At 42.2% G+C, this 12045-nt stretch overlaps 1 protein-coding gene across 1 annotated transcript in view; it reads left to right on the top strand.

Moving 5' to 3' along the window:
• The window catches only part of LOC311112852 (uncharacterized protein), a 28632-nt gene extending 22722 nt beyond the window's left edge, over nt 1-5910 (top strand). The window contains exons 11-20 of the mRNA XM_084155983.1: nt 39-162; nt 485-590; nt 998-1203; nt 1304-1497; nt 1805-2068; nt 2348-2535; nt 2873-3014; nt 3472-3598; nt 3891-4064; nt 4305-5910. Of these exons, the coding sequence (XP_084012109.1) occupies nt 39-162; nt 485-590; nt 998-1203; nt 1304-1497; nt 1805-2068; nt 2348-2535; nt 2873-3014; nt 3472-3598; nt 3891-4064; nt 4305-4328 (1549 nt within the window). The 3' untranslated portion in view covers nt 4329-5910. The remainder of the gene's footprint in view (nt 1-38; nt 163-484; nt 591-997; nt 1204-1303; nt 1498-1804; nt 2069-2347; nt 2536-2872; nt 3015-3471; nt 3599-3890; nt 4065-4304) is intronic.
• Nucleotides 5911-12045: the final 6135 nt, after the last annotated feature.

Here is a 12045-nt window from a genome sequence, read left to right as displayed (position 1 = left end):
GTGTTTGGTCTTAACATTTTTTTTATCTCTTCTCTCAGGGGTGCGAGTGTGAAGGGGAAGTTCAGAGAGTCCTACCTGCTCCCTGCGTTCTCTGTCAAGCCCCTGTTTACTACAGAGCCCATCCCACGGGAGAAACTCAACCCTCCCACACCAAGCATCTATGTAAGTCCCTGTCATTCACCATAACCCCACCACACATCTCACATATCTATATTCACACACTATCTTTCTCTCCACCACGTATCCCATTCAATCTTCAATCTCCCCCTCTCTTATTATTATTATTTTTATTATTATTATTATTATTATTATTATTATTATTATTATTATTATTATTATTATACTCTCTCTCCTTCTCTAATAATGTGTAACATAAAATTAAAATATATTTTTTAAACCATGTACTGCCCTCTGTTGGTAGAAAACTGCACCTGACGTGAATTATAATTGTACTGACTGTTCTATCGTCTTCCCCCCTCTATAGCTGGAGAGTAAGAGAGATGCCTTATCCCCAGTACTACTGCAGTTCTGTACTGACCCTAAGAACCCTGTTACTGTTATCAGAGGACTGGCCGGATCCCTACGACTCAGTGAGTCATACACACACACACTTCACATCGTTATCAATCATTTATTCAACACTATCTACCACAGTAACCACACAAATCATTCAATCAAACTGCACTACCTACCTACAAATAGTAATAAAATGACTTGGTACCATTCCCTTTGGGAGTCCCTTCATGCCGCACCATGTCATCCCTTATATATTTGTATATTAAACCGCTATGTTCCTCTCTCTCCCCTCCCTCCCTCCCTCTCTCTCTCTCTCTCTCTCTCTCTCTCTCTCTCTCTCTCTCTCTCTCTCTCTCTCTCTCTCTCTCTCTCTCTCTCTCTCTCTCTCTCTCTCTCTCTCTCTCTCTCTCTCTCTCTCTCTCTCTCTCTCTCTCTCTCTCTCTCTCTCTCTCTCTCTCTCTCTCTCTCTCTCACCCTTCAGACCTGGGTCTGTTCTCCACTAAGTCTCTGGTGGACGCTAACTCGGAGCATGCTGTGGAGGTGAGGACCCAGGTACAGCAGCCTGCTGATGAGAACTGGGACCCCAGCGGCACGGGGCAGACCTGGCCCTGCGAGAGCAGCCGCTCACACACCACCATCGCCAAGTACGCTCAGTACCAGGCTTCCAGCTTCCAGGAGAGCCTCCAGGTATGGATGGATACAATGATACATGTAGAGACACACACCATGTATACACACACCTCTTCTATATAACTTACCTCTACCTTCTTCTTTTCTGTGTCTTCAGGAGGAGAAGGGGAGTGATGAAGATGATGATAATGAAGATGAGGAAGACAAGGAGAAAGAGAAGAAGAGTAAGGAGACTAGCTCTGAGACGTCTAACAAAGACCCCACAAGCAAAGACGCTATCAGTACCGAGCTGAAACCAGTGGGGAAGATTATCAAGTTTGGCACCAACATTGATCTGTCAGACCCCAAGAGGTAAGCTGGAGATGCATTCTATTACCACATAGAACATGTGGAACTTTTCTCATTTGTTCCAGAACTTTCCTCTGAGGTTTTGCTGACCCCTACTGGTCAGGTTTCCATACTGAATCTTTATTACATGAACCACATCCATTGCTAAGCAAGGCCATATTGCGCAAAATCACTATAGTAAATAAGCTCCTTAGTGATGATAGCATTGATGCAACTACTGCCACTCAGATTGTGTTCTGTTGGCCAGTTTAAAAAAGACAATAACCCTGACCTCCCTCTCCCCATCTATCTCTCCCTCTCTCTCTACCAGGTGGAAGGCCCAGCTGCAGGAGCTCCAGAAGCTTCCAGCCTTCATGCGCGTGGCGTCCAGCGGTAACATGCTGAGCCACGTAGGACACACCATCCTGGGCATGAACACTGTCCAGCTCTACATGAAGGTCCCCGGCAGCCGCACGCCTGGCCATCAGGAGAACAACAACTTCTGCTCAGTGAACATCAACATTGGGCCTGGAGACTGCGAGTGGTTCTCTGTGCATGAAAACTACTGGCCGGCCATCAACGACTTCTGTGAAAAGTAAGTCGTGTGGACACTGGTTGATACATTACCATGATTTACAGAATGTGTTGATGATGAGGTACAATAATAAATTTCTGATTTGAGCCTGTTTGATGTAGAAAAACAATCTGTCAGATTTGCTCTTCCAAGTAACTAGAGCTCATCTCAGCAGCTCAGCTTGTAAGTCCTTAGAATGTAAAATAGCACAAGTGTCTCATCTACTCAAGCGTACCATTCTCCCAATGTATCACCCACTACCTCAGAGGATCTAACCCCCTCCTCCCCTCTCTCTCTCAGGCATGGAGTAGACTACCTGACTGGTTCCTGGTGGCCTGTCCTGGAGGACCTGTACCGCTCCAACATCCCTGTGTACCGCTTCATTCAGAGACCAGGGGACCTGGTGTGGATCAACGCAGGGACCGTCCACTGGGTCCAGGCTGTGGGCTGGTGCAACAACATTGCATGGAACGTCGGACCACTCAACTGTAAGTTAACTCCCTGACAAAGATAGCTACATTACTGTTTGCTACAGATGCAAATGTTTGACTCACCCATCTACTGAAACACATTGCAGTAGAGCCATTGCTTGACTTTTATGGTTAGTGTTATTTTATGGACCTGTTGGTCTTTGTCAGTAATTTTGGCTTGAGAGTTTTGAACTTCAGGGTAATGACCACAGTCCAAATCCACAACAATGAAACACATAAGTAGAGGACTGATGTTGAAGATCCTATGTAAAAACATACAAGGTCACTAACAATTATACTGTTGAAGAGCTTTTATAATGTCAAGTACTAATGTTCCCGTTGTTCCTCTCTGCAGCCTACCAGTACCAGCTGGCTCTGGAGAGGTTTGAGTGGAATGAAGTGAAGAAGGTCAAGTCCATCGTCCCCATGATCCACGTGTCCTGGAACGTGGCCCGCACCGTCAAGGTCACCGACCCAGACACATACAAGATGATCAAGTGAGTACTGACCGACTGATGATGGGTCCTTTATTTAAGCAGTAAGGCCTGATGGGGTGTGATATATGGCCAATATACCACGACTAAGGGCTGTTCTTATGCGCAACGCAGAGTGCCTGGATTCAGCCCTTAGCCGTGGTATATTGGCCATATACCACAAACCCCTGAGGTGCTTTATTGCTATAAACTGGTTACCAACGTAATTAGACAAGTAAAAAGTAATTTTCTGTCATACCTGTGTTATACGGTCAGATATACCACGGATTTCAGACAATTATAGTGATTTGTTTATTATACAGATGGTGTAGTTAGAAATTACACAGGTGTAAATATATAATTTTGTTCAGATTTATGATGTTTCAGAAGTTTGAAACATATTGGTGTGCTGCTCACTCCACCCTGGCTCTAACCTCACCCCCTCGCCCTCCCTCCCTCCCTCCCTCCCTCCCTCCGTCAGACACTGCCTGCTGCAGTCCATCAAGCACATCCAGGTTCTGAGAGACCAGCTGGTGGCAGTAGGGAAGAAGATCTCCTACCAGAGCCGGGTGAAGGACGAGCCAGCCTACTACTGCAATGAGTGTGACGTGAGTAACACATCTACCCAGTACCTACCTACTGCCCTCTCAATACAAACCCCCAGTCTGCCAGCACCAAACCGCCTTCTAACTGAACCCAAAACACACAAACACTTACCTCACAATCAGAGAGAGCCTGTCTCTCTTCTGAAACCACATTACTTCAACCCCCTATCTTCCCTCATGATTGCTCCAGCATGCTTTCAATTCATCCCCATGCATTACAATACAAGCCCTTTCCCACAGCCCAGTGATCCCTGGCTATATACTGAGTGTGTGTATGTGTCTCCTCTGTCCCCAGGTGGAGGTGTTTGACCTGCTGTTTGTGACGTCTGAGAGCGGCAACAGGAAGACCTACGTGGTCCACTGTGAGGACTGTGCCCGCCAGAGGAACCCCAGCCTCTCCAACAACGTAGTGGTGTTGGAGCAGTACCGCATGGAGGAGCTCATGAGTACCTACGACACATTCAACCTGGTGAGGAGACACACATATTTTTCTTACGAGACACACGCATATCTTTCTTATTATGAGACACACACACACACACACACACACACACACACACACACTACCTTTTTGTTTTTTTGTAAGACACGAGCGCATACTCACTCTCCCACTTGTAAGTCTGCACTGACTGTGTTTTGTATACATCTGCCTGACAATCTGAGGCCAGTGTATCTAATGTTTTGTCCTCTGTCTGTCTTCTCTCTCCAGGCTGCAGCGCCCAGTTCACGGTGATGAAGCTCCTCCACGTCTCAAAGCCATAACCAAAACTCCTGCCAGACAGGACTAAACACACCTTTTAAAATGTATTTTAACCTTTTTTCCTTCATTATTTAAGATATTTGTACTACTACTTGCCGATCAAAACAGCCAATCGAAAACCAGTTTACTACTCATCACTGTTTACAAAACCAAACCGCCAATCAAACGCCAGTTTACATTTGTTGTCAACGGTGCTCAAGATCAGCTTACTGGTTTCTGGAGGACTTGAAAAAACGGAAAGGCAGTTGGTGCTAGCTACCATTGTAAACAAGCAACTGAGTTGACGGTTGTTATCAATGGCATGAATTTAGTTATTTCCGGATTTCTTTAAAAAAATTGTCGTCTTGAATACTGAAATGTGTAAATGCTGTTTGTATTTTTTTGTGGGGTGCTGTTTTTTTCCTAAAATAATTTATGTTCTTTTTTTTTTAAAGACTAGATCAGCCTAGATATATACCACATTGGCCTTGTAACTTGTATTTAGAAGATAAATAAGATGGAAAATACTAATAATAGAGATACGAACATTTTTCTAAAAGCATTAAGAATAAGAAGACACATTTTTTGTTTGGAATGCTTCGAAACATACGGGTTTTAAAGACGTTTTTGTTTTTTAGTTCTTGTCTTTTTGACTCTTGTATGTGTTGTAAATTTTGTGTTTTTACAAATGTATAATGTTTATTTCCTTGGGAGAAAGAAATAAGTCAATTGTCACACCTCTTTAGGAGTACATCAGGTCTTTGTTTGAATTAATTGCTTCCATTTTTCATCGTGATAATTTTTTCAGTTGGTGTAATAATCGTGTTGTACCTCTGATTTCGTTTTGTTTTAAGTATTATTTTTTTTATACAGATGTATTCTTTTTTTGGGGGGGGGGGGGATTTTACATTGTACATTGTTCTTTTTTTATTTAAAATGTTTCTATTTATTGGATGTCAATGTTCTCCCCTTGTTTTTATTAGGGCTGTACAGGTTTGAAAGTTTTTTATGGTGATTCTGAGTCCTCTAACAACTTACAGGAGGACAATGTTTTCTCTGGTGCTTCTTCTGGTTCTATATATATAAATGATATTTCTAATGAATATAACTTACACCTTCCCCTGTAGTTGCTAGGATACACAGCCGAGGTAGAAAGTTGACTAACGGAATACTGTCTTTGTAATGCGTGAAAAAACAAAACTACATTTTCTGTACCTTTTTTATCTGAGAAATCGTAATTTTGTTTTTCATCAATTTTAGGGGCCTTTAGATGAAATTAATGATTTTTTAAATATTATTATCTGTTGGAGTATTGACAGTTCTCTGATGAACAATTTCTTAGTTTTTTCCCTTTTTAAGATGAGAATTCTATTTTTCCTGTTGCAATATACCTTTTATTTTTCTTCTCTTTGTGGTCATTCATTTTAAACTGCACTGTTTAGAGAATTCACACACACACACACACACGCACACGCACACACACACACAACAAACTGAGCCAGACATGTCTTAAACACTTTGTGAATTTGTGTGACATTACTATGACTATTATTAATAAATGCTTTTGATAAAGCCACATTTGCATATATTTTTCTTAACTTTAAAATTAAATTGATGGGACAGACCTCAGCTGAACCGCTAACACAGTCACATGAGTGTTCTTGCCAATGTCTGAAACAGACCACATCTCATACCAGATACCACCACCAATTGGAAATCACCTAATGTAAAGAAATAATGTAACATCCCAGTTTGCAAATGTGAAAACATAGAAGCCCACAGTAGCCAATGTAACTATATAACATCTAGTATAGAATCTGGCATTATAAATCAATGAATAAAGCCCTCAGGGTTACCCATGTACATTTGGCCTGTTCAATCAGAGAGAAAAAACCCTGCTTGACTGTTTACCGATCGATGGTGTTTTTGAATATCCAGCTCATCATTATCGGACTTCCTGCCTGTGGCTGATTGGCTGACAGACTGACCACTAACGTGGGTGTGAGGGGATGTGAGAGAGAGAAGCGGATATCTTCTATTTACGCTTTGGCCCCATATACAATAACAACCCAAACCCACATATCACTTCATTCAAGACAATCACTAACAGTTTGTTATGTTTGACGTGTGTGTGTACAGCATGTGTGTGAGGAAGAAGAAAAAAAATCTGTGTTAACGGTGGTTTCCATATGGTGAATCCCATCCAAGGTAAACTGAGTGAGGAAGCAGGCCCAAACCAACAGCAGTGCCACACAGATAGCAGACAGAGCAGGAAACAGCAGGGAGCAGCACACAGGATTCAATGACAAAGTAGAGATTTCAGTTTCCCTCCCGTGATCATTTCACTGACAGAGACAATTCTATAGTACGTGTGAATTCTTTCAGGGGATAGGAATGGACTACCACTGAGTGGTGGTGAAATAGCCAGTAATTGTTTTGACATCCATGATTACGGATGCTGATTGATCTAATACAATCAGGAGACTTGAACACAGACACACACACAACATTGGGGGAGAATGAAGTAATAAAATCAAATCATAAAACACCATTCACATATCCACCAATCCAGCACAGATCTGGTCCTGTTCCTAATCTTTCTCTATTGGGTACATTTAATATCAGTTATTTCAGAATAATGACTAATTCTTGCCTCGTCACTGGAAAGCAGTGAGAGATAGAATGTCTGTGTGTCCTGTCCTGTGGCCCGGGGTGAAGAGATCAACAAGGGGTCGAGGACAGAGGAACGCTGGACAGACCGGAGGATATCCTGCTTCCACAGGAAGTCGCGTCCGGCGTCCACTACGCCCCGATATCGACCGCCACGGATGGTCAGTCTGGGGGGGGGGGGGGGGGGGGGGGGGGTATTAATAAACATAGCCAAGGCTCCGACTATGAAGTAAGCTATTATTCATTTATAAATACTCAGATGGTATCAATGAAATATAGATTGTTATGTGAATATATACCTTACTTGAAGACGTTTCTTCAAGGTATCCCTCTGTGAATAAATTCAACGTGGCACAGTTGGAGAGGACTATTGGCAAATAATCTGCCAAGAGTCTCATTAAGACAGTCCAAAACGGAGTTGTTTGGACAGACTCACAAAATGCAAACACTACAATTACTTAATCAACCTGTGTAATAGAGTTGTGTGGTTTCATGCTTGATTATACTCCTGACCACAGATGCAACAACAGTTCGTTTTAGAAGCTATTTCTTCTTCTTTCACTCCCTCTCATCACTCTTTTTCTCTCAGCAACACTTCTGATTGCATTGCGTAAAACCACATTCCTGTCTTCCACCCTCCTCCCATCCCATCTACTCATTAATCTTCCACTTCTTCTTCTATAATCCAACATAAAAAATGGAAACCATAGGCCGTATATGACGTAAACACATATGCAAATCAGGCTCTTGGGTGTACAGTACAGTTGGAGGTAGAAGATGGTACTGATGAGGCATTTTTCTTCTTTCTTTGTGCTGATAAGAATTATATAATCTAACAAATGGCATCAACATGTAAAGCCCAGTAAAGGTCTACAGTAAAGATCAGTATCTCTTACTCATCTATTTCAGCCTGTTTCGATTGCCTCTGTCTCTCTAGCCCCATTTATACCTGGTTCTAACATGCGTCTTTTGTCCTGATCTTGTCCACATTCTGATTGTGCCCTCATTTTTAGACAGGTGTAGATAACTAAAAGGTGTATTGTGATCTGTTTGTGATCAGATCTTCCCTTACAAAAAAATATTGCAGTTTTGAAACTGCAATCTTTTTTCATAAGAGTTATAAGTGTAAACAGACAAGATCAGGTCAAGATCAGGACGAAGGACGCATTTTAGCAGCAGGTATAAACTGGCCTTCTGTCCTCCACCCCGGTCCCCATGTCTCCTCCTCTCTACTCAGATAGAGTATCAGATATCAGATATGAGTGAGTATATTAATTTATCTCTATCTTAGTATATCTTAGTTTATACCATGGCATTGTTGAATACTCTTTTCTTATTGGCTTGAAGGGCATTCTAGAGCATGCATTATTTCCCTATAATGCACTGTATATGTGCATGGTAGAATTTAATGGCTATAGTTAATTTTTACATGTTTTGTTTGAGCTGCTTTTGAAAGCAAAAGTAGAATTGAAAACAGTACTGTTATTGTTGAATTCGATTTTCATAATAGCAAGCTAGGATTGATGGTTTGGTTAAACTACCAAGTCTGTTTGTTTGGTTACCACGGCAACTACTGTAGCTATCTAGTAAACATCCTAGCTACACTACCTTTCAAAAGTTTGGGGTCAATTAGAAATGTCCTTGTTTTCGAAACATCAAATTGATCAGAAATATAGTGTAAACATTGTTAATGTTGTAAATGGCTATTGTAGCTGGAAACGGCAGATTTTTAATGGAATATCTACATAGGCGTACAGAGGCCCATTATCAGCAACCATCAGTCCTGTGTTCCAATGGCACGTTGTGTTTGCTAATCCAAGTTTATCATTTTAAAAGCCTAATTGATCATTAGAAAACCCTTTTGCAATTATGTTAGCACAGCTGAAAACTGTTGTGCTGATTAAAGAAGCAATAAAACTGGCCTTCTTGAGACTAGTTGAGTATCTGGAGCATCAGCAATTGTGGGTTCGATTACAGGCTCAAAATGGCCAGAAACAAATAACTTTCTTCTGAAACTCGTCAGTCTATTCTTGTTCTGAGAAATTAAGGCTATTCCATGCGAGAAATTGCCAAGAAACTGAAGATCTCGTACAACGCTGTGTACTACTCCCTTCACAGAACAGCGCAAACTGGTTCGAACCAGAATAGAAAGAGGAGTGGGAGGCCCCGGTGCACAACTGAGCAAGAGGACAAATACATTAGAGTGTCTAGTTTGAGAAACAGACGCCTCACAGGTCCTCAATTGGCAGCTTCATTAAATAGTACCCGCAAAACACCAGTCTCAACATCAATAGTGAAGAGGCGACTCCGGGTTGCTGACCTTCTAGGCAGAGTTGCAATGAAAAAGCCACATATCAGACTGGCCAATAAAAAGAAAAGATTAAGATGGGCAAAAGATCACAGACACTGGACAGAGGAAGATTAGAAAAAAGTGTTATGGACAGACGAATCGAAGTTTGAGGTGTTCGGATCACAAAGAAGAACATTTGTGAGATGCAGACCAAATGAAAAGATGCTGGAGGAGTGCTTGATGCCATCTGTCAAGCATGGTGGAGGCAATCTGATTGTATGGGGGTGCTTTGGTGGCGGTAAAGTGGGAGATTTGTACAGGGTAAAAGGGATCTTGAAGAAGGAATACTATCACTCTATTTTGCAACGCCATGCCATACCCTGTGGACGGCGCTTGAATTGGAGCCAATTTCCTCCTACAACAGGACAATGACCCAAAGCACAGCTCCAAACTATGCAATAACTATTTAGGGAAGAAGCAGTCAGCTGGTATTCTGTCTATAATGGAGTGACCAGCACAGTCACCGGATCTCAACCCTATTGAGCTGTTGTGGGAGCAGCTTGACCGTATGGTTCGTAAGAAGTGCCCATCAAGCCAATCCAACTTGTGGGAGGTGCTTCAGGAAGCCTGGGTGAAATCTCTTCAGATTACCTCAACAAATTGACAACTAGAATGCCAAAGGTCTGGAAGGCTGTAATTGATGCAAATGGTGGATTCTTTGACGAAAGCAAAGTTTGAAGGACACAATTATTATTTCAATTAAAAATCATTATTTCTAACATTGTCAATGACTACATTTCCTATTCATTTTGCTATATTTCCTATTCAAACTCATTTCATATATGTTTTCATGGAAAACAAGGAAATGTCTAAGTGACCCCAAACTTTTGAACAGTAGTGTACTTCAGTGGATTTGAACACATTTCTACCGGCAAATGAACACATTTCAAGAGGCAAATGTGTGAAATTATAGCCGTGGTATGAAATGAATAATCAACTCGGGGCTCTATGCGTTTTCTGGAAAATAATGCAACTCCGTGGAAGGTCATTCCCACTCAGCTAGCGCGTTGTGGAACACACCTTCCATGTTGTTCATTATTTTCCATAGAATGCATAGCCCCTCGTTGATTATCTCTTACATATCTTATTACGTCTTACCATATCTTAGTATTCCTTAGTATACTGTATCTTAGTATATATTTTTGCTGTATATACACATAGATTGCAATTAGATTACTGATACAGTGTTATTTGGGTTGTTGATTCGTTCTGACATTTCTTGATTTCTTGTTTAAATTGTTTTTTTAATGTTTGTGTACTTGTTTGACATTTTACTGCACTGTTAGGAGCTAGTAACACAAGCATTTCGTTGCACCCGCTATAACGTCTACAGACCAATAAACTTTGATTTGAGGGGTAAATCCCAGTGGAGCAGGAAAGGGAAATAAATGCTGACCAGCTCAAAGTAGAGAAGAGAGAAAGAAAAGCAAGAGAGAAAAGAGAGAGAGAGAGAAGAGAGAGAGGGGGAGAAAATCAGTTTAGACGACAGTCATTACTCTGTGATCCCTGTGATCTGCACTCGCTCTCTTATCAGTTCAGAAATTCTTCTTCTTCCTCCCTTGTTCCACTGATCCCTCCAGTGATTCCTGATATTGTTCTTTTTCATCATAAGAGAAAATCATGTCGTGACATCTCTCTCTAGACCTCGTCATATCTTTTACATCTCTGTGACACATAACAGTTGTTATGACATCCATCCTCTATTCCTCCTTCATCCTCTGTTCCTTTCATTCTCTATCTGGGGTCTTGACCTGTCTCAGGAGGAATCAAGGACCCATCCCTAAACACTATCAGAGCTGAACTGGCCCACCCATCCCCTCCCTATGTGAAGCTGCTTTCTCTCACCGCTATCTTCCACTGCTGCAGACTCATGGGTTAGGGTAAGGGCTAGGGTTAGGTTTGGAGCTAAGTTTAGGGTTAGGGGTAAGGGTTAGGGTTGGAGCTAGGGTAAGGTTAAAGGTTTGAGCCAGGGTTAGAGTTGGGGTTGAGCTAGGGTTAGGGTTGGGGTTATGGTTAAGGGTTAGGGTTGGGGTCAGGGTTAAATTAAAGGCTAGGGTTGGGGCTACTACTGTAAGTAAAGTGTAATACCTAAACGTGTTACACTTGTACTTACAGAAATCTTTGTACAGTAATAAAAGCACTGTAATGTACATCTTTAAATAAGTTAGTCTAACCAACCAGGGTTGTGATCCTGTCTGTAACATGGTGGGGATGTCAATGGCACCATGCAGCCTCTGCTCCATCCCTGACTGCTGATTAGACCACAGCGACACAGCAGCTCTTTAAATAAACACTCTCTCTCTCTCTCTCTCTCCCCTTCGCCCCCTCTCTCACTCTCTCTTTCTCCGCTCTCCCTCTCTCCACAGGCTCCATCCCTTCTCAGGTTATCAGAGGAGCTCCAACCCCAAAGCCCCCAGAGTGCTACACACATTTAACATAGGGAACGAGAGAAGAGATGTGGGTGCTTTGCAAGCACTGGGTATAGTAGTTAAACGGGAGATAGAGGGTTGGGGAGTGAGAGGAGGGGGCACAAGCACTCAATGTAGTAGTTAAGAAAGGGAGTGGGAAAGAGGGAGGGGAGAGAGGGAGGGAGAAGTGAGTGAGAGCGGGAGAGAAAGGCGTCCCTATAATTCCTCAAGAGGGGCTTGAATCAAACAGAGAGAGAGAGTGAGAATAGGAGAAGAAGAGGAG

The sequence above is a fragment of the Coregonus lavaretus genome (genome assembly GCF_964263955.1).
Source record: "Coregonus lavaretus genome assembly, chromosome: 39".
Taxonomy (NCBI): domain Eukaryota; kingdom Metazoa; phylum Chordata; class Actinopteri; order Salmoniformes; family Salmonidae; genus Coregonus; species Coregonus lavaretus.
This window is presented reverse-complemented; position numbering and strand designations above follow the sequence as displayed.